Source organism: Chelonia mydas, chromosome 14 (assembly GCF_015237465.2).
Source record: "Chelonia mydas isolate rCheMyd1 chromosome 14, rCheMyd1.pri.v2, whole genome shotgun sequence".
Taxonomy (NCBI): domain Eukaryota; kingdom Metazoa; phylum Chordata; order Testudines; family Cheloniidae; genus Chelonia; species Chelonia mydas.
The window spans coordinates 39,239,328-39,261,346 of record NC_051254.2 but is presented as its reverse complement, the minus strand read 5'-3'; the positions used below and the strand labels follow the sequence as shown (position 1 = coordinate 39,261,346).

Below are 22,019 nucleotides of genomic sequence, written 5' to 3'. Positions count from 1 at the left end.
CCCCCCCCAAAAAAAAGAGTAAAAGAAAAAACACACAGAATTAAGATCATAGGTGTTTGGTGAAGGGCTGATCCTAACTGCAAAAAAATGAACCTAAGATAAATAAAACAAACTAAACCGAAGATGACAATCTATTCAGAACTGTACTGACAAGCTCCATAGAGGAGTAACGCTTACCAAACCACGTTCTCTTTAAAACTCCCCTAGCAATCTAGAGAGCCCTACCCTACTAAACTGCCTCTACTGTGTACTTCACTGTACCCTGATCCCCAGCAGAAACCCCCGAGTTTTCCCCAACCCCCTTTAAGTACCTGGTTCCCGCTCTGCGCCCCCACTCCTCAGCGGTTTCAGCCTGAGCTCACCCAGCCTAACCAATACGGACGAGCTCGCCTCAATCTTCTCCGGCTGCAGCGCCTGGCCGCCTTCGGGCTCCGCCGCTACAGCTACCGCCACCGGTCCTTCCTCCTGCAACGCGGCTCGCAGCTCCACTCCCGCCGCCACCGCGCTGCGGGCAATAGCCGCCAGCCGCTCCCCTACCGCGGCCAAACCACCCCGCCGCTCCCCGCTCATTCTCACTACTGCACTCGCTCTCCCGCCCGCCGGGGCTTTATGTAAAGCAGAGCCGGACGCCACCGAATCAACCTGCTCTCCGCCAGACCTCACCGGAGCAGTTTTCACACAGGTCCGCTCCAACTAACATTCGAACCCCCACCCCCCCCACTTTAATAGCCTCGTCTAGTCCAGCTTCATCAGTTCTGTTCTCATCCACCTGTTTCCGCCTCAGCCTTGCGGTTTTAGCCCAATATAAGTAGTTCCCTTTTCAGGCAGCTCATCTGCTCACAAACTTCTCTTGCTCTGCTCCCAGAACAAACAAACAAACAAACAAACAAACAAACAAACAAACCTACCTGGGCCCGTTTAGTTTCCCCTTGCCAACCAGCAAACCTACAGGAAATTCAGGTAACCTTATTTGCTGAGTCGCTTCATCTTTATTGAGGGCATTGGTAGGAAAGGAGCATGAGGTACCCAAAATTAATACCCTAAATTATTCCACCAAATATGCTCTAGGAATTATTCTGGCAGAATACTCTGGCCTGTGGTATAAAAGGAGGTTAGATTAGATTATCCCAATGGTCCCTTCTGGCCAGAGAAACTATGAATCGTATTTATTTGTAGGGGAATACACACAGGTATAGATTTACACATCTCACATCTATACTTGATATCGTAGGTTGATACCCTATGATGGCATTTTATTCTCATCAAGAATCAAAAATCTGAGTTAACATCAAATTAAAGTTGCTCCTTCCTGTTAAAAAAAAAAAAAAACCTCGGCAGTCAATTAAACCCCTAGAGATTTAAAACAATGGCATGGAAGGATGAAAAGAAGAGCATCTAAATAGTGAAATATCCACATGGCTCAGAGAGTCACTCAAATCAAATATTGCGTATTGCACATTGAAACTAGCAAGCCACCTTAACCCTGACTTCGGCAGGAGAAAAATTAACTCTGATCTTAGTAACTCCAAAGGGGAGAAAAGAAAAAGAACCTTAACTCTGGCCTCAGAATGTCCAAGAGGAGGAAAAAAAATAGAACCTTAACTCAAATGAGTTAAGGATTTGTTTTTCCATATGAAACTTTTCTCATTCTCTAATTGAAATCAAATTAATACTATCATTGATTATTTATATTATTACAGTGCCTGTGAACCTCAGTCACGGACCACGACCCCGCTGTGCCAGGCGCTGTACAAAACAGAGACCAGATAGTCCCTGCCTCAAGGAGTTTACAATCTAAGTATAAAGTCTTGACTTTTTGGGAGACTCCTGCACCCCATCTAAGGCCCATTGTGACTCAAGTTTTTTCAGAACAGAGGACTCCGGACTCTGGGAATGTTGGAAATGTAAGTGCTACTTTATTACAGCTAGTGAAAAGCAAGAAATAAAATTAAAGAACCCTTCTGCCCAAGCCGAATGCACTGATCCCGATCCAGGCGGGCTGCATTTACAGGGGAAAGATATCAGAGTCCATGGCTGATCCTAGGTCCCGTCACCCCAAACAGTAAAGAGCCTTACTAAGTTAAAAGGAATGACAAGCAAACAGACAGACAAATGAATCGAGTTCTAAAACCAAATGACCCAGCCCCAGGAAATCCCAGGATCTGGGTTTAGTGAGAGGTAAGGAATCAGTTGTTACAGTTACAGGACATTGTAATGTTAACTCCTTCTCTGCTGGCAGCCGCTCTCCCAGACAGGGGACAGGTTCCAGCAGAGTCTCTGTCTCCAATCCCAGTTCTAGCCCCTTGGTGCGAGTGTACCTGTGGGGGTGAGTGTGACAGACAGGGTCTCTGTTGTCCCCACCTGGACAACAGCTGGGCTGTCAGGCCTTTCTGCGGCTTCAGTGGAGGGGATTGGCCTGGGTTCTGATGCGGCCTGGACTATTCTCTCTTCTGGCTTCCTTCTCAGGTCAGATTTGCCCTCTTGAGGAACTGGGGGGAGACACCCCCCTTTAGTCCTTCTGCAGCATCATTTGTAGACACAGAGATCAGCACCTGCCACCCCAGATATTTCTGGCTTCTCACCCGTGCAACGAGTGCTCAGACACTGACTTCCAAAGAGCAAACCTGGACTTGTCCCAGATCCAGCCTCCCTACCTCTCCTCCTTTCACTCCTGACTGTCTCTCATGTTGGTAATGAGATCGGGGTCTCACTTGCTTCCCCCGTGGGGGTCTCTGCCTCCCATGCTCAATTGTCAGTGTTGGTGCCGGCGAAAATCCTGGAGCCTCCTGTGAAACGTCCCCTGAATCAGAAATGTGAATGATCACCCGCCTAACGGTACAAATGTGACAGTGTGGGGGGCTATTGGGGAACAGTATAAATGTACCACTCAGGATTTTGGGGAATCATATAAAAGGGGCACTCAGGTTGCAGGGGGGGGGGGGGGAATGGTACAAATGTGACGCTGAGCTGAGTGTGGAGATGAGATTCTTCCTTCCCACAATGCTCAGTCAAGAGGCAGGCTCTCCTTGGCCCTGCTAGCACCCCAGCCGCCTGCACCCCTCATCAACCATCCCCACCCAGTTCCCCAAATACAAGTCCGCACCTCTGCCAGCCCCCCCAATAAGTTGACCACCTTTCTAATGGCTGGTAACTGGACCCCTGAAGCCCCACCCCTTGCTTGGCTTCTTCCCCAAGGTCCTGCCCCCTTCTCTGCCTCTTCCCCCAAGGCCCCTCCCCTTTCTCCGTCTCTTCCCCCAAGGCCCCGCCCACTTCTTCACCTCTTTCCTTGATGTCCCACACCCCTGCTCCGCCTCTTCCCCCCACCATTAAAAAAAACGGCCATCAGGGCCTGTCAAATGGCACCCAGACACGCAAGCCAAAAGCCAGACTGTCTGGGTGAAAACCGGACTGGTGGCAACCCTACCCCCCAAAACGCACAATGCAGCCTCCTCCCAGCACCTCGTCCTCACCTCCTCCTTTGTGCTCCAGGTGCTTAATTCACCCCCCTCCCCTGCAAATTCTCACCCCCCACGCCTCCCCACTACTCAAGTGACCTCCTCCCCTCTGGCTCTGGTTCCCATCCCCCTCAGGCATGGGATCCGGGGGTGAGCCTGGGCTCTCTGGGGTGACGCATCCTCAGGCCAGGGGCGGCCATGGGACAGGGAGTGGGTGGGTGCGTGCGTGGCGGGAGACCACCTCTCGTTGGTCAGGCTGTCTCCCTGCCCTGTGGGGTGGCTGGGTTAGCGCCCAACAGCTGCCAGGAGCACCCACTGTCTGTCCCCTTCCTGGGGGCCTGCCAGTCTAGAGAGGAGGGCCTGCTGCCCGTCCCCCCGTTTTGGGAAGGGGGCGGGAAGCCACTGGCCCCGGTAAACAGCTCCGGAGAAGGACGGGAGGCTGGTTAGGAAGTGGGCGGCAGCTGGGGCCAGGCCTCCTGGGGCAGGGCGGACGCCCAGCCTGAGCTGCCATCCCCCAGCCGCCATGGGGTGGGAGCCACGTCCGGGGCAGGGAAGGCTTTCATGCCCCATCCCCGCAGCCCCCCGGCAGCGTGGGGGAAGGGCACGGATGCTGCTGTGGCGTCCTCCGCCCAGGCCGGGGGCTGGCTGCTCCTTCTCTCCCCTTCCGCCCACCAGGTTGGCAGGAGGGAGAGGGCAGCCTCGGCACCGGTGGCGGCGGCCGGGCCTCTCTGTGGTTTGGTCGGGACAGAGGGGGCGGAGCCTTTCTCGGCCTCAGCCACGCCCCCTCCCTTAAAGGGCCGGTGTTGGGCGGTGGTGGCGTGGGCGCGCTGGTGGCGGTTGCGGTGGGAGCTGCGGCTGAAGGCCTTGCCGCAGTCGGGGCACTTGTACGGCTTCTCGCCGGTGTGGACGCGCCGGTGCCGCTCCAGGTGGGAGATGAAGCCGAAGCTCTTGCCGCAGACACCACAGGGGTAGGGCTTTTCGCCCCGGTGGGCCCGCTGGTGGGCCAGCAGCTGGGCCCCCGCCGCGAACCGCTTCCCGCAGTCCTTGCAGCGGTGGGGCCGGCCGCCGGAGTGGACCCTCTGGTGTTGGGCCAGGGTGGAACTGACGGCAAAGGCCTTGCCGCACTCGTCGCATTTGTAGGGCCGCTCGCCGGTGTGGACCCGGCGGTGCCGCTCCAGGTGGGAGCTGACGCTGAAGCCTTTCCCGCAGTCCCCGCACTCGTAGGGCCGCTCCCCGGTGTGGATGCGCCGGTGCCGCTCCAGGTGGGAGCTCCAAGCGAAGCCCTTCCCACAGTCCCCGCACTGGAAGGGCTTCCCGGCGGCGTGGGATTTCTGGTGCTTGGCCAGCGCCGCCGGCTCGCCATAGCCTTTCCCACACTCAGGGCAGCGGTGTGGCTTGTCGCCGGCGTGGACGCGCTGGTGCCGGTCGAGGTGGGAGCTGACACTGAAAGCCTTCCCGCAGTCACCGCAGCGGTACGGCCGCTCCCCGGTATGGATGCGCCGGTGCTTGATGAGGGCCGAGCACCAGCCGAAGCGTTTGCCACACTCGCCGCACTGGAAGGGCCGCTCGCCGGTGTGGATCCGCTGGTGCTTCACCAGCGAGGAGCTCTGTCCGAAGCCCTTCCCGCACTCGGGGCACTTGTGGGGCTTATTTGCGCAGCCCAAAGGCGCCGGGGGGGGCTCTGGCACGGTGACCGGCGGCGGCACGCGCCGGCGCCCGCAGTCGGCACACTTGGTGGGATCCCTCCCGCTGCCGGCAGGCGCGGCCTGGAGCTGGGCCACGGTGGCGGCGCTGAGGTGGTAGCTCTTCCCGCAGTCGGCGCATTTCCGCGGCTTCTCCCCGGTGTGGACGCGCCGGTGCCGGTAAAGGTGGGAGCTGCGGCTGAAGCTCTTCCCGCAGTCGTCGCACTGGAAGGGCCGCTCCCCGGTGTGGACACGCCGGTGCCGCTCCAGGTGGGAGGTGAAGCTGAAGGCTTTGCCGCACTCGGGGCACTGGAAAGGTTTCTCCCCCCGGTGCTTCCGCTGGTGGGCCAGGAGGGCAGCGCCCAGCCCGAAGGCTTTGCCGCAGTCCTGGCACCGGTGAGGCTTGTCGGCGGCGTGGACCCGGCGGTGCTGGGTCAGGGTGGAGCTGACGGTGAAGCGCTTGCCGCACTCCTCGCATTTGTAGGGCCGCTCGCCGGTGTGGACCCGGCGGTGCCGCTCCAGGTGGGAGCTGACGCTGAAGCCCTTCCCGCAGTCCTCGCACTCGTAGGGCCGCTCGCCGGTGTGGATGCGCCGGTGCCGCTCCAGGTGGGAGCTCCAGTTGAAGCCCTTCCCGCAGTCCCCGCACTGGAAGGGCTTCCCGGCCGCGTGGGACTTCTGGTGCCGGGCCAGCGCCGCCGGCTCGCTGAAGCTCTTCTCGCACTCGGGGCACTTGTGGGGCTTGTCTGTGGCGTGGAGGCGCTGGTGCCGGACCAGGTTGGACCGCTGGCTGAAGGTCTTCCCGCACTCGGCGCAGCGAAATGCCTTGTCCACCCCCGCGGGTGCCGGCGGCTGCTTGGGGACTACCGTCTGGCCTGCAGGTTTGTCCTGATTCTTCCCATCCAAGTTCTGGAGCTTCCCATCCGGCCCCGGGCTGGGATTCTCCACCTCCTCTTTGTCCGGGGATGTCCCCTGCGGCTCTGTTTTCCCAGGAGATCCTGGTGGCTGCTCCTCCTCTTCCTCTTCCTCCTCCTCCTCTTCGCTCGCTGACCCTTCGCCTACAGGGAAAGAGAATCCAGATGTGAGTCACGAGGGAGGAGGATCTCCCCACTGCAGAACCTAGAGAAACTGAGTGAGATCAGGGCCCCGTTGTGCCGGACGCTGCACAGACACGCAGCGAGAGACAGTCCCTGCCCCAGCTGAGATCAGGGCCCCGTTGGGCCGGGCACTGCCCAGACACACAGGGAGAGACAGTCCCTGCCCCAGCTGAGATCAGGGCCCCGTTGGGCCCGGTGTTGCACAGACACACAGCAAGAGACTGCCCCTGCCCCCAAAAGCTCACAGTCTAAATATTTCACTCGTATGTGGTTTTCTCCTTGGCTTTACTCCTGCTCACCTGGGCTGCTACTTCTCGGGATCTCCCTGTCCTCAGAGGCCTGGAGATCTGGGACCCATGGTTCTTCCCCTCGTTCCATCCAGGAGAGCAGGTCAGGTTTAGAAATCGGAAATCCCGCTGGCAGGAGGAGAGAAGAGGACAGATTAAGTTTTGATGGGATACTAATCAGGCTGGGTTGATTGTTTTACAGCAGTACATAGAGGCTCTAACTGAGATCAGGGCCCCGTTGTGCCGGGCGCTGCACAGACAAACAGCGGGAGACAGTCCCTGCCCCAGCTGGGATCAGGGCCCCATCGTGCCAGGCACTGCACAGAGACACAGTGAGAGACATGGATTGACTCCAGCACATGGTCCATGATTAGAAGGGGATTGGACCATCTCCACGACATGCATTTGACACCTTGACCTAGGTAGACGGATCAGAAAGACGCAAAGGGAAAATGATACAAATCCAGTATCTTTTCCCTAACTCCCTTTCAAAGCCCAAGGCAGCAGATGGCCATTGTGGGCCCAAATCCTGTGGGATCTGGACACAGGAATCCGTCAGGATTTTTTGGAAATTCCAGGCTGAATTATTCAGCTGGGCGAAAGCCTTCCCCATGGAAGCCCCTCAGCCAACAGATCAAGTACAAAATCCCGTTGGCTTTAAGTAGCAAGAGCCACTCGTCATTACTGGGACAACCAGAACCTGACATCCCTTAAAGGGCAGAGGGCGGCTGGGTGAATACAGATCTTTTGGTTCACCGGCTGTTCCAAAGAAATTGAGGGGGGAAAACATCGTCTCGGGTCGAACCAAAAATGATTTACTTTTTTTTTTTTGAATTTTGGGGAAACCAAAACGGTAAAAACCCCATTCATTTGGGGTCGAACGCAACATTTCCTTTTGACCAAACGCCAACCCTTGGGTTTGGATTTTGACCGTTCTGGAACGGTTTTGCTGACTTGTTTGTTCGCTTAAGGAAAAGGAGACGTTTGAAACAAAATGTCCTCTCGAAGCGGAAAATTGAACAGTTTCGTTTGGGAAAAAGTCAAAACACTTCAATTTTCCAGAATTTTTTTTATCTTTTTTCGGCCGCAACAGGCACCAATTCGCACAACGCTTTGGGGTCGCTGCCGCTGTAGTTTTCCTCCACAAAAAGTTAATCCGAGACATTTAATCCAGCTCTGCTCGGGGCTTTCAGGCCTCCTTGAGAGGTGGCTCAAATTGGGGCCCCCACCCTCCTAAGTCACTAACAACTTTTGCAAATCTCTCGTCATCTCTGACTTGCAGGGACTTACCCGACACCAGCTCCCTGCGGTGGGATTCGGCCATCGCGGTGATCCGCGGCATGCTGATGGCCATCTCTTCTGCTAACAAGAAACGGATGAGACGGCGATTAGACGCACCGCAGGCCGGGACGGTCTTGCTTGGGACAACCACCAGCCCAGCTCCCCCTCCCTTAGCAAAAGCAGCGCAAGGCGAAAGAAGATAGATCAACAGTGCAGGGTCTGCTGCATGACCACTGACTTTCCATGGACTTCAGATCTCTCTTACGTGGCTCCTTATTGCCACAGCATCTGAGCTCCTTTCAGTCTCTAATTGGCTTTGGGAGAATTCAATTTTTATTTTGGTATCATTTTGATGGAGAACACCCAGGTTTATTTTTAAGCATTTTTAAAAATTATCACCAATTTCAGTGCCCACGGTTGTGGGAAATTATGGGGGGCGACCCCCGACAATAATTCTCTAATGACAGTAGACATTGCGATTCAGAAAGTTAAAGTTTTATAATGGTTAACACACAAATGGTCAACCTCACATCAGATCTTGCTCTAGGAATTATTTCGGGGAGTTCTCTGGCTTGTATTAGACAGGAGGTCAGACGAAATGTTTACAGTGGTCTCGTCTGGCCTAGGAATCTACCAAGTAAATTGCCTTAAATCAAACTCTACTAAGTTCTCCAGCGGCATTTTCCTTGCTTTGTCCAGCCGCGAATTTTGATGATTATCACTGGAAATCCTCTGTTTGCCAGAAGCTGGGAATGGGTGACAGGGGATGGATCATTTGATGATGACCTGTTCTGTTCATTCCCTCTGGGGCACCTGGCATTGGCCACTGTGGGAAGACAGGACACTGGGCTAGATGGACCTTCGGTCTGACCCAGTAGGGCCGTTCTTATGTTCTTATGAAATAGATTTTCCTTGCTTTGTGCATGTGCGATGAAATTGATGTTTTCCGACACAGACAGGATTTGACTGCTGTCGGTGAATAACGTATTGTCCTCTATATCGGTAGGGCCCTGCCAAATTCATGGCCCATTTGCGTAAATTTCACAGCCATAACATTTTAAAAATCTTGCATGTCACAGTTTCAGATATTTAAATCTTAAATTTCACGGTGCTGTAACCAAACATGACTAGGTAGTTAAAAACGGCAAAATAGAAACACGCCAAGCCCTTCAGGCTCAGCGTTTCTCAAACTGGGGGTCCCGACCCAAAAGGGGGTCGCAAATCTATTGTAGGGGGGTCACGGTATTGCCACCCTTCCTTCTGTGCTGTTGTCAGAGCTGGGGGGCCGGAGAGCAGCAGCTGTTGGCTGGGTACTCAGCTCTGAAGGCAGCACTGCTGTCAGCAGCAGCACAGAAGGAAGGGTGGCAATACCGTGACCCCCCCCACATAATAGCCTTTTGGGTGGGGACCCCCAGTTTGAGAAACATTGTGTACTTTTGTATACTTTCACCAAACAGCATAGAGTAAAAGCGCACAGAAGTCCAGATTTCATGGTCCGTGACATATTTTTCACGGCTGTGAATTTGGTCGGGCCCTAAATATAGGGCAGAGCTGTTATCCCCGTGTTACAGACCAGAACCTGAGGTCCAGAAACACTAAGGGTGCGTCTACACTGCAAGCAGCAGTCCGCGGCAGTGAGTCCCAGAGCCCAGGCTGACAGACTCCACTCCGGCGCTGAAAATAGCCATGTAGACGTTCAGGTCGGAGCTTCGGCTCTGAAGCTTAGGGACGGGGGCGGGCTGTCGTTGGCCATGTAGACGTTCCCTAAGTGACTTACCCAAGATCACGCACACACAGTCCATGGCAGAGCAGGGAATCGAAGGCTGGTTTCCCCCACCCAACGCGAAGACCCTCACCACTGCACCAGGCTTGCTCAAACAGCAAGTGCTCACGGCATATCCACATCACACTGTCAATCTGGATCCTGCCTTCTGAACGTGGTGTTTCCAAGTCGGCGCTTGAGTGTCTGCACTGCATTGTAAATCTGGGCTTACAGTTGCTAGCCCCGGGTCTCAGAGCCGGGGCAACACGTCCACACTGCGCTCAGGTCTGCGGCTTGAGCTGTGTCCACACTGCAAAACGACAGGGCTTGGCCTCGGGCCACAGCGGGACTCGGCCTCTCACCCATCTAAGTAGGGTCCTCGGTCCTGCGTGCTCACCGACCCGAGTCAGAATGATTTGTGTGCAGACAGAAGAGGGGCTTGGGCTGAAACCAGAGTCAGAGCCCGGGCTCAATGCGCAGTGTAGACGCACCCTAAAAGAACTCTGCAGGGGAAAGATCTCTGGCTTGGATTCTCCAGGTGCAGAGACAAGGGGAAATCTGTAAGGAGGCAGGGCTGGGGAAAACTGAGCGGATACTTGCTAGCCAGAGGTGCAAACCTGCTAGCCACTGTGAAGCACAAGTACCTACAGCCCTTCTGCCCCCACTGAAGTCTCTGGGGAGGTTAGCAACTTGGCTGTTTCTGAATGTCCCTCAGGGAGAAGAGGGGTGTGTGGTGTGGAAAACGGTCTCTCTCTCTCTGTCTCTCATGGGATCTCTAGGGGCTGATCTTCTCCCTGCAGAAATCCAAGGCGCTCACGTTCCTTCAGGCCTATCAGACAAACCACTAAGCGAGGGAGAGTGAATCCTTACCCAGAGATATCAGCGTCTCATAATTCTCCTGCATGGCGTCCCTGCGGAGGGCTCTCCGCCAGCCTGCTGCACCCTGCAGAGAGGCGCTGACTCCTCATGGAAAGCTACCAGCTCCTGGGGGAAAAAAGAAGCACCCCCCACTCAGTACCAGCTGCTCCCTGGAAAATCCCACCAGCTCAGGGTGGCAGGCTGGCTGCTTTGCTCTGGAATCTGGTGGCGGTTCCTGAAATCAGCAATTCCCCTGTTTTGGGGGGGACTAGGTGGGCATCCCAACTCGAGCTGGGTGGGCACCAGAATTTCCGTTTCAAGGGAAATCCTGGGATTTTGAAATCTGGCTTTCATTCCGCAAGGAGAAAAATGTCCACATGTCCTGTTTAAAAAAAAAACAAAACAAAAATCGCCTTCTGTCGGGGCAACCAAAATGTCTTATTTCAATAAAACTGAAATGTTTCAATTTGATTTGGGCTTTTTTAAATGGTGTGTTCTATTGTTCTTTATAATAGAACAGAAAACCAAATAAACGTGGGAAAAAACCAGTCGTTCCGAAATGAAATTTCTGCAGAAACCGACAAGTTCCCGCAGAATGTTTTGATGTCGAAGAAATGGCATTTTCCAGTGGGAAAATGTTCTCTTGGAAATTTTTTTGGAACTACTCTGTTCCCATCCTCCCACTCTGGGATGTCTAACCCAGGAGAACACGAGGTGGGGTTTCTGTCTCCCTCTAGTGGCTGCACCGTGCAACAGCCAGTGCCTCAGTGTACCCAAGGCTAACACCACGTAAGTTTTTTGTCTCCATCTAGTGGCTGCACGGTGCAACAGCCAATTCCTCTGTTCCCAAGGTTAATACCATATGTGTTTTTGTCTCCCTCTAGGGACTGCACTGTGCAACAGCCAATGCCTCAAACAGTATATATTGCAGGCTAACAACAGTGATTTTGCCCCATCCCCCTAATTGGCTTCACCCTGTCAGCCACAGATTATGAGCTACGGAAGCTGGGTCTTTAGGTTTATGCCGTCAGATCCAGCTGTCCAGACTTCAATCTTCGTAATACTATACGCGCATTTTTATACAGTGTGGAAGGATGACCGACATAAGCCGGTGGTTGGGACGGGATCTAACCCCGAATCCTTCAGGACTTGCACTAACCCCTGGCTAAGAGGGATAGGGAGGCACCTGAGTCCACCATTGTCTGGTAGGCCAGTGGTTCTCAACCGGTGGTCCGCAGATCCCTGGGGCTCCACAGACTATGTCTAAGGGGTCTGCGAAAGGTTGTCGTTACCATAGACCACTGGTTCTCAACCTGTGCTCTGCAGACCCCCAGGGGTACTGCAGACTACGTCTAAGATTTCCAAAGGGATCCACACCTGCATTTGAAATTTTTTAGGGGGTCCGCAAATGAGGAAAAGGGTCGAGCACCCACTGCGCTAGGCGGTTTTCTGGAGCGGCTGGTGGCGCCACAAAGGCCCCTGCTCCGGCTCAGCCTGGCAATTCCTTGTCTGTTCCTTGCTGGACGTTTTTAAGACCCCAACGCCGGGTCTCTTTCTTCCAGCGCAGACCCGGCCCCTCCCAGCAGGACGAAACCCACCGGGGACCCCGTGCCAAGGAACAGTGTCTCCGAGGCAAACGCTAGAAAAGGGCCGAATCAAAGGGGCGGTTCTGGGGGATTTTCCCTGGCACTGTCCCCCACAAAGCAGCGCATCCCCCCCCTCCAATCCCCTAGATCGGGCTGGGGGCAGGAACTGGCTTTTCCTCTCTCAGCTCTTCAGCTTGTCCCCAGGACAGTCAGTCTGTCCAGGGTGATGCCAATGGGCCGGGGCAGATTTGGGGGGGACTGGGCGTATCTTTCCCCCCTTCTGACTCCGCCCCCCCTTTTTTTTTCTGCCTCCCCCCCCGCTTTTTTGTCTCCTTCCCCCTCTGCCTGGGAGACTTGGCCTCTGATTCCTGGGCGGGTTTGCTGCCCCCGGCCCCAGCGCTTCCCCCCCCGCCCGCCCGCCCCCAGGTCTCCCCATCACCTGCAGGCTCCGGCTCAGGGGCTGGTGCGGGCAGAGCCCGGAGAAAGCCCCCCCACCCCAGGGCTGGGCGCGGAGGGGGCTCCCCCCACCCCGGCCAGCAGCGGCTCAACCCCGGGCTGGCTCCCGGAACTGCGGCTGCATCCGTCTCGCCCAGGAAACTCAACCCCCGGAGGTAGCAGCGAGTGCAAGGAAGAAACGCTGCAGCTCGTGCAATAACCAGGGCCCTCTAGTGGGGACAGCCAAGGGGGGGGGGGACACCCCATCCCCAGGCTCCCCAACCCCGGGGACAGAGCCGCGAGCCAGGCAGGAGCCCAGTCCCTGGAGGAGCTTTCCCCACAGGACATGATCCTGGGTGAACCACGAACCTTTCGTTCCCGGCGGCTCCAGGGCCATCCTGCAAGGGTTGGGCCCACCCTACCCCCCAGCCTCCCCCCGGGGCCACGGCCCCGTCGGTCGGGGTCCCCTTCGAGGTGGAGAGCGATCAGGGGGGAGAAGGGCAGCCGCTCCCCCTGGGGTCCCGGCCGGAAGGGCGAGCCGAGCGCTGCGCCACGCCGGCCAATCTTTGCGCCCGCTCTGGGGCTTCGTTGGAGGGCTTCCCCGCCCGCCCAGAGGGTCCCGCCTGCCCCCGAAACGGGAAGAGGGGAGACGCACGCCAGGGCTCGCTCGGAGCTTATAGCGTCAGAGAAACGCAGGGCCGGGAGAAGTCGGGCCTGAATACGTTGGAATAGTCCTCAACCAGGGGTCTGGGGCCCCCTTGGGGGGTGTGAGCAGGTTTCAGGGGGGCCGCCAAGCAAGGCCGGCATTAGACTCGCCTGGGCCCAGGGCAGGAAGCCGAAACCCCACCGCCTGGGGCCAGTGCCGGGTTCACAATGGCGACATGGAGCCGGGCCCATGCTTGGAAGGGGCCCCGGCCTGCTCTGCTTGCACTGCGCCCCGAAACCCCGCCAACCCCCTGGCTCCCCACCTGCCCCCCGCTTGCTCCTCTTGGCCGGCCCGCCAAGGGCTCCGCTCCCTGGCCCCACCCGCCGGCTCCTCTCTGCCCCCTGGCCGGACCCCAGTGCACCTCCGGCTCCGGGCAGTCTCTGCTTCCCACCACCTGTGGAGCCCCCCCCGTCTTCCCAGAGCTGAGCCACCTGGGACTGGTGCAGAAGCCTGGCCAGCCTCGGGCAGTTTGGGGGGGAGCAGTGAGGGGGGCTTGGCTGGGCCCCTCCAGGCAAGTGGGTCCTGAGGGAGCCCGGCCGGGGCAAGCCCTGGCCTGGCTGTTCTCACCACTCCCGAGGGGCCGCAGCGATTCCCGGCCCGGGAACCAGACCAGACCTGGCCACGCTGCCGGCTGAGGCCGACAGACACAGTCGCCCCCCAGCAGGGCTGGTGAGTGCGGCGGGGAGGCAGGGGGTGGGGACGTGGGGCTTGGAGGAGACTGGGGAGGGGGGTGCTGGGCTGTGAGGGGGCGGGGAAGATCTGTGTGTGTCGGGCCACTAGGGAATGGGGGTTCTGTGTGGGGTGCTGGGCAGTTGCGGTGAGGCCACTCTGGGCAGGGGGGCACTGGGCAGGGGTGGTGTTGTGCAGGGTGCTGTGCATTTGTGGGAGGGTGTGAGGGGGGCGCTGGGCATATTGGGTCGGGGGGGGCTCTGGCCTTAGGGAGTCGGGGGTGGGGTGTTGCGAGGGGGGGGGGATGTGTGGCACAGCATGGGCCCACCTCCAAGGCCAAGGGGCACACTGGCAGCACAGGGCCGGGCAGGCCACTGTGCATCTGGCAACTGCCAGTTTGCCCTCGCACTGGGCTGGGCTGGACGGAGCGGGGACGCCCCCGCCATGCTATGCCCCATCGCTCCCGGCTGGCCCCTCGTTCCGGGGACCGACCTCTCTGCACCAGCTCCATTGCCCCCAGGGGTGCCCATATTTGGCGCCGGGCCCACAAAAAGTGAATCTGGCCCTGCCTCAGGACTGAAGCCTGGGGCCCCGAGCCCCGCCACCCGGGCTGAAGCCGAAGCCAGAAGGGAACAGGTTGAGAACCCCTGCATTGGAAAGCTGTAAAAACACCCAGGTTTTTTTTAACCTTTCCTTCTAGGTCAGGTTTTCTAAACCTCTGATCCTGTTTGTTGCTCTCGTCTGGATCCTCTCCAATTTCCCCAGATCTTTCTTAAAGCACGGTGCCCAGAACTGGACACCGGATTCCAGCTGAGGCCTCCCCAGTGCGGAGCAGAGCGGGACAACGACCTCCCGTGTCTTACGTACGCACTCCTGTTAATACACCCCAGAACGATATTAGCCTTCCTCACAGCTGCCGTCACACTGCTGGCTCATATGCAATGTGCGATCCACTGGAAATCCCAGGCCCTTGTCAGCCGTCCCCACTTTGTAGTGGTGCATTTGATTTTTCCTTCCTAAGCATTTTGCCCTTGTCTTTATTGAATTTCATCTTGCTGATTTCAGGCCAATTCTCTCATCTGTCAAGGTCCTGTGTTTTAAAACAGGTTTAAAACAAACAAAAGGAAGTATTTCTTCACACAACGCACAGTCAATCTGTGGAACTCTTTGCCAGGGGACGTTGTGAAGGCCAAGACTATAACAGGGTTAGAAAAAGAACTAGATAAGGTTATGGAGGATAGGTCCGTTGATGGCTATTAGCCAGGATGGGCAGGGATGGTGTCCCTAGCCTCTGTTTGCCATAAACTGGGAATGGACGACAGGGGAAGGATCACTTGAGGAGTCCCTGTTCTGTTCATTCCCTCTGAAGCTGGAAGACAGGACACTGGGCTAGATGGACCTTTGGTCTGACCCAGTGTGGCCGTTCTTATGTTAATATAATATAATTATAATTTTATAATTTAATTTAATTAATAATATAAATGAACAGAATGTTTTTATTGGCCTGAAACAGTTTTTCCATTTGGCAGGAAATGTTGAAATTTTTTTGGTTGTTTTCATTTCAGAACAGCAACAAATTTCAAACTCACGGCATTTCCCCTGAAACGGTAAATTGGATTCCCACCTAGCTTTATTCATCAGGCAGCCCCTTCTATTGCATTATGCACTGCAGCCACTAGGGGGTGCCGCTTTCACATGTAGTTACCAGTGAATCACAGAGATGAAGGAATTTGGGAAGAAATTGGGATGGAAATCTCCCCCTCCCCTCCCCCCAGCCACCACCCAAGTTGGGCACTGGGTTTGGGTCAGTTCTGATGAGCTCTGATCAGCGTATGAGAGATTCCTTTTCTAAGAAATCCCACAGCGTGCTTGAACCTACGATAATTAGCAATGCGGCACCGACCTCTGCCACTCCAGCTAAAGGCTGGGCTCCATTAGGTGGTAGTAGTAATAGGTTGTTATCCTGTATGTGTAGCCATCACTAGCGGAGAGGGATGCAGCATAAGTGTGTTTTTGACAATGTCTTACACTGGAAATTCTGTCTGGTGAACCCACCCACCCCCATTTCTCCCTCCTCTACCTACAGAATCGTTCAGAAGTATGTCAGAAAACTTGTCCTGGCATTGAACCGTTACTCCGACAGAAATGGCGAGGCCCGGTACCTGGTGAATAACATCCAGGCAAGGGTCAGCGAAGTGGAGAGGAACCCGGACGTTCTGGCCTATCCTGTGCGACTCTCCAAGTGAGGGAAATCATCCGTGGAGCTGTTCTACGAGGCTCTGAGAGATGCAACGCCTTCGTCCCATTATACAACACAGTGCTGCCCCATTCTCCGGGTCTCTGACGTACCCCCTTTTCCTGCTATCTGAGCACCCCTGGGAGGTCGGGCAGTGCCATTATCCAGAAGTGAAACACAGAGAGGCTTAAGTGACTTGCCCAAGGTCATCTGTGGTGGAGCAGAAATTGAACCCACATTCCCCAAATGTAACTGTAAACGGAATGATCATCGTGCGGGGGTGTTTCCAATGGGGTTCTGCTGGGATTGGTTCTTGGGCCTGCTCTAATTTAAGACTTTTATCAATGAGCTGGAAGAAAACATAAAATCATCATGGGTCAGGTTTACAAATGACACAAACATTAGGGGTGTGGTAAATAATGAAGAGGACCGGTTACTGATACGGAGCGATTTTGTAGACTGGGCCCAAGCAAACAACGTATATTTTAATACAGCAAAATGTAAACATCTAGAAACAGGGGTGCAGGCCGTACTTACAGGATGGGGGACTCGAACCTGGGAAGCAGGTCGTGGTGGATAACCCGTTGAACACAAGCTCCTGGTGCGACACAATGGCCAAAAGGGGTAATGCGAACCTAGGATGCGTAAACAAAGAAATCTTGAGTAGGGTTCTCGCTCCAGCTCTGGGAGGGGAGTGGAGTCTAATGGGTTAGAGCGGGGGTGGGGTAGGAGGCAGGACTCCTGGGTCATATTCCCAAAGCTGTCATTCAATTAACATCTCAGTTTCCCCATCCTGAGCCCTTTCCTCCCTGGTAAGGCTGCACCGTGCTAATTGGCTTAATGAGCATTTGTAAAACTATGGGCGGTCCCGAGACTAAAAGGTCCTGTAGCAGCGCAAGATGTTATTATTAATCAGCATAATTGCTCCCTGAACAGCATGAGCGTCTGGGGCGTGGGACACCTGGCAGCCCGGGACGCGAAGCCAGGATGGACGTGCAGTCCCGAGCACCCAGGGCCGTCGCGGTCTGTCGGGCCCCTCTTTCCGGTTCCTTTACGGAAGATGGCGCTGGGCGGGGAAGGGGGGCTGAAGAGAATAAAAACCACCAGATGCTCAAGTGGGAACGAGTCCAGATGGCCCCAGGCCTGTTATTGTTAGAAGGAGGCTTGGGGTAATTTACGTACCTTCCGTGTTTAGGGTCCAGTGCGTGGATAGTCCATTATTTTTTGTCAAGGTCCAAATGTTTTGGTCAAGGTCCAGGCAAGAGCCAGGCTCCAGAGAAAATAATACAAAAAATAACAATAAAAATGGTAGTAAGACGAAATAAAAACATTTTGACGCCCGTTCTAAAGCATCTGAGGGGTCTGGATTTGGCCCATGGTCCACGTACTGGTCTAGTGATATGTGTGTTATGTTAGCACTTGGACTGGGCTATGCATGGGAGTGGGGTCTAGTGGTTGGGGGGCTGGGAGTCAGGACTCGGGGTTCTATCCTCAGGGCACTCCACAGACCCTGACCAAGATCGGGGTTGCCGCTGGGCTGGGCATTGCATGGACCCCGACCGAGATGGGGGCCCCCATTGGGCTCAGCACTGCCCGGACCCCGACTGAGATCGGGGCCCCCGTTGGGCCAGGCACTGCACTGACCCCAACCGAGATTGGGGTCCCCATTGGGCCAAGTGCTACACAGACCTTGGCTGAAATCAGCAGCCCCCAAACCTTTTGTTTTCATCACACACAGAACCAAACAAATTAACCCTCCCCCCCCAAAAACCACCACCACCACCAACAAAACCCACAACTTTTCAGCCAAAACAAATATTTTGTTTTCAATTGCCGGAAAGCTGAACAACGGTTGCCATTTGGGTTTGCAATTTTGACATTTCGATGAAATCCGGCATTTCCCTCCTGTGTGTCAAACTGCCCCCCCTTTCTCCCCACCCCTGTTTTCAACCTGCTCTTCGGCAGCCATGACCCTGCTCTCAGGTACGACCTGGCATTGGTCATGCGACTCCCGTCCTGATGGCAAACGGGCAAGCCCGGGGAAGGCTGTGCACCCCTTCTGGAGCGGGGAGCTAGCCAGAGGGCCTTGGTCTCAGGGCGGGGTCTGATTTGTCACTGTATTACTTCACTGAGATGGGATCAGCCTTGGGGTAGCTCCGTGATGCAAACTGGGTGTGCAGCTGCGGATGGTGGGGGGCAAGGGGAGGGTGAGCAGGCCAGATAGCGAATGTGACAAATTGGGACACTTTGAGGAGGGGGGTATAGGTGTGTATATAAGACAAAGCCCCTAATATTGGGATGGTCCTAGTAATATCGGGATGCCAGGTCACGGGGAGGTGGGGGGAATCTCCCCAGAGCAGGGCAAAGAGGGATGGGGACCTGTCCCAGGCGGGGGCCCCCTCTAAACTGGTTGGCCTGGGCTGGTCACGTCTCAAAGCCGCTCTGCGTGTTTTTCCTGGCCTTGCCCCACCGGTCGGTCGGGAGGAAGAATTCAAGGAACGCGTGGGGAGCTGGCACTGTCCGGATGGAATGTCCTGGACCAGACGCCCCCGCGACCTTCGTCACGCTCCGGGGCTGATTACGAAATCGGCCCTGGCACCGCCTAGCGTGTTACAACATCCCCGCTGGATGCCTGGTGCTGGATGCTGCTAACGAGGAACGACAGGGTTGGGTCGAGGGGGGCAGCTTTCCCCTCTAGGGGGCGCTGGCTCTGTTCTGGCCCCAGAGCCGGGCAACTGGCTGGCTGGGCGGGAGGGAGATGGGATGGGGGCCTTTCCCTTCTAGGGGGCACTGGCTCTATCTGTATCAGCAAATGTGTGTGTGTTGCTGTCTTGCACGCTCATGTTCACACACACTGACACAATCACTGCGGGTGTCTCTGTGTGTGTGTATTATGGTGGCTGTGTGGGTCATTGTGTCTGTGCCAGCATGTCTATGTGCAGTGCCAGATCTGTGTGTGTGTGAGAATTTGCATTACTCTGTGTGTGTGCATTGCTGCCCGAGTGTGTACTGCCAGATCCGTGCCCAGTGTGTGTGGCTAGCATGCTCCGTCTCTCTGTGGAAATGTGTGTTTGTGTGTGCACCAGCGTGGCTGCGTATTGCCATCTCTGTGCCCATGTGTGTTGCTATTTGTGTGTGTGTGTCCGTGTGTGCATTGCTCTGTGTGTGTGTCAGTTTGTGCATTGCTCTTTCTGTGTGTGTCAGTGTGTATTGCTCTCTGTGTGTGTTTGTCAGTGTATACGTCGCTGTGTGTGCGCGTCAGTGTGTGTGTGTGTCAGTGTGTGCGTTGCTCTGTGTGTGTCAGTGTGTGGGTTGCTCTATGTATGTCAGTATGTGCATTGCTATATGTGTGTCAGTGTGTGCATTGCTCTATGTGTGTGTCAATGCGTGTGTGTGTCAGTGTGTGCATTGCTCTGTGTGTGTGTCAATGCATGTGTGTGTCAGTGTGTGCATTGCTCTGTGTGTGTGTCAATATGTGTGTCAGTAGGTGCATTGTTCTGTGTGTGTCAGTGTATGCGTTGCTCTGTGTGTGTCAGTGTGTATGTGTTAATGTGTGTGTTGCTGTGTGTGTGTCAGTGTGTGCATCAGTGCGTATGTGTCAGTGTGTGCATTGCTGTGTGTATGTCAGTGTGTGTGTGTCAGTGTGTGCGTTACTCTGTGTGTGTGTCAGTGTCTGTGTGTGTGTCAGTGTGTGTGGTGCTCTGTCTGTGTGTCAGTGTGTGCATCGCTGTGTGTGAATTGCTCTTTGTGTGTGTTAGTGTGTGCATTGCATTGCTCTGTGTGTGTCAGTGTATGTGTTCCTGTGTGTGTGTCAGTGTGTGCATTGCTCTCTGTGTGTGTCTGTGTGTGCACAGCTGTATGTGCGTATGTGTGTGCATTGCTCCGTTTGTTTTTCAGTGTGTGTGTCAGTGTGTCACTCCTTGTGTTTGTCAATGTGTGCATAGCTCTGTGTGCACGTTGTTGTGTGTCAATCTGTGTATTGCTCTGTGTGTGTGTCAGTGTGTGCGTTGCTCTGTATGTCGGTGTGTGCGTTGCTCAGTGCGTGTGTGCGTGTAAATTGCCATGTATGTGTCAGTGCGTACATTCCTCAGCATGTGCGTTGCTCGTGCGTGTGTGAGGACTGCCAGCTCTCCGTGCCAACGTCTCGGCGTGTGTCTAGCGGCGTCTGCCGCAGCGAGACCGGGTGTGTTGCCATCTCCCTGCCAGCGTCTGCGCCTGCGCCGCTCCGGCTGCGACGCGGGGCCCCTATTGCTCCGCGTGTGCTCGCCTCCAGCCCCCCCGCCTCACCACGCCCCCCCCGCCGTCCCCTTCTCCCTGCAGCAGCTTCAGCCCCCAAATCCCCTCCGGCAAAACAGGACTTCTCTTTCCTTCGAGCCGGAATCGAACCAGCGACCTAAGGATGACTCTGCCTGCGCCCTACAGTCCTCCGCTCTACCAGCTGAGCTATCGAAGGGAGTTGCTTGGGGCTGTGAATGGCACCTCTTAGTGTGTACACCTGGCAGGGCTGGCCGGGAGAGGGTGTGTCTGGGTCCAAGGTCTGCCGGTGTAAGAGAGCCCCAGCCCTTCACTCCACCTGCCTAGCAAACCGCAGATCAGAAGGGGCGCCTGGGTGTGCGTGTCACCGTCTGTTTCTCTCATCCGGTCTGCCCCCTTCCCTCTCTTTCTCTATTTCCTCCGTCCTTCCATCTCTAGGGTGACCAGAGAGCAAGTGTGAAAAATCAGGGCACTTTTTTCAGTGTGTGTGTGGGGGGGGGGTATAGTTGCAAATATAACACAAAGCCCTGATATGGGGGACATCTGGGCACCCTACTCTCCTCTTTCACCATCTTCCGCCCACTGAGGGGACCGGACACCGTGCTTTGTAATCTGGCTCCGCTGTGTGGCCCGCGGTGCATCCGCCCGGAGGTGGAGTTGCCGGAATTGGCTGCGGTGAGCCCAGTGTGTTTCTCCGTTGAGTTCATCCTTTCGGGGTGTGCGGTTTCCGTCGCAGACCCCCTCAATCGTTTCGAATAAAGGGGCGGGGACCCCTTTGGGAACCTTAGACATAGCCCACAGGCGGCCGATTACCCACCACAGTAGTATGGTTATGACAACCATTCGCAGAGCCCTTAGACATCACCGGGGTCCACGGACGACGGGTTGCAAATGGATCGTTTCTAAAGCGTGCCGCTGGGAGTGTGTTCGACGGGATTCGATGGGGAAGGAGGGTGTTTGTTTGTCACATCTCGCTCTGGGAAAGATGGTCTTTTTATACAGTCATGGGACATCTGGAAGGGACCTCGAGGGGTCATCTAGTCCAGTACCCTGCGCTCAAGGCAGGACTAACTATTATCTAGACCATCCATGAGAGGGGTTTGTCTAACCTGCTCTTAAAACCTCCAATGATGGAGATTCCACAACCTCCCGGGGCAATTTATTCCAGTGCTTAACCACCCTGACACTTAGGGCGTTTTTCCTAATGTCCAACCTAAACCCCCCTTGCTGCAATTTAAGCCCATTGCTTCTTGTCCTATCCTCAGAGGTTAAGAAGAACAATGCTTCGCCCTCCTCCTTGTAACAACCTTTTATGTACTTGAAAACCGTGATCATTTGCTTTCTGCCTCTGTGTCTCGCAAGGGATGGAGGGAAGGAAGAGAGACAGATGAGGAGGAAGGGGAGCAGGATCGGAACCAAAAGCCAGGCAAAAAAGTTAGTGCCTAGGTGGACAGGCAGACACCATGAAGAAGAGTGACAGAAAGAAATATTCCTATTCCTTCGATAGCTCAGCTGGTAGAGCGGAGGACTGTAGAGTGTGAACAGAGTCATCCTTAGGTCGCTGGTTCGATTCCGGCTCGAAGGAGGGGACTTTTTTTCCTGCGTGTTTTGAATACGATATCATCTAAGAGCGTTGGGATCAGGGGAGGGCAATAGCCCCTCTGTCAGAGGGTGGGTGTGTTTCTCTTCCCACATCTCCCTGCTTTCTGGACGC

General features: G+C 55.5%; 1 protein-coding gene and 2 non-coding genes across 9 annotated transcripts; 1 reads left to right on the top strand and 2 right to left on the bottom strand.

The window, feature by feature from the left end:
- Positions 1-1,894: 1,894 nt before the first annotated feature.
- LOC102938066 (zinc finger protein 345) lies at positions 1,895-12,646 on the bottom strand. Of its 7 annotated transcripts, none has more exons than XM_037913982.2 (5): positions 12,445-12,646; positions 10,432-10,545; positions 7,809-7,880; positions 6,531-6,647; positions 1,895-6,192 (listed from the first exon to the last, which is right to left on the bottom strand). In XM_037913982.2, the coding sequence occupies exons 2-5, from the start codon at positions 10,463-10,465 to the stop codon at positions 3,899-3,901; spliced, it is 2,517 nt and encodes an 838-aa protein (XP_037769910.1). In that variant the 5' UTR covers positions 10,466-10,545; positions 12,445-12,646; the 3' UTR covers positions 1,895-3,898. The 7 variants fall into 7 exon arrangements, with proteins under 7 accessions (XP_037769910.1, XP_043383951.1, XP_037769913.1 ...); XM_043528016.1 differs by having other exon boundaries at positions 9,577-10,545; positions 12,445-12,600; XM_037913985.2 differs by having other exon boundaries at positions 7,809-7,877; positions 12,445-12,600.
- Positions 12,647-20,416: 7,770 nt separating this feature from the next.
- Positions 20,417-20,504, bottom strand: TRNAY-GUA. Its single transcript is given in 2 exon segments — positions 20,417-20,452; positions 20,468-20,504. It is a non-coding gene; the product is annotated as a tRNA-Tyr (tRNA).
- A 1,298-nt stretch (positions 20,505-21,802) lies between these two features.
- TRNAY-GUA lies at positions 21,803-21,890 on the top strand. Its single transcript is given in 2 exon segments — positions 21,803-21,839; positions 21,855-21,890. It is a non-coding gene; the product is annotated as a tRNA-Tyr (tRNA).
- Positions 21,891-22,019: the final 129 nt, after the last annotated feature.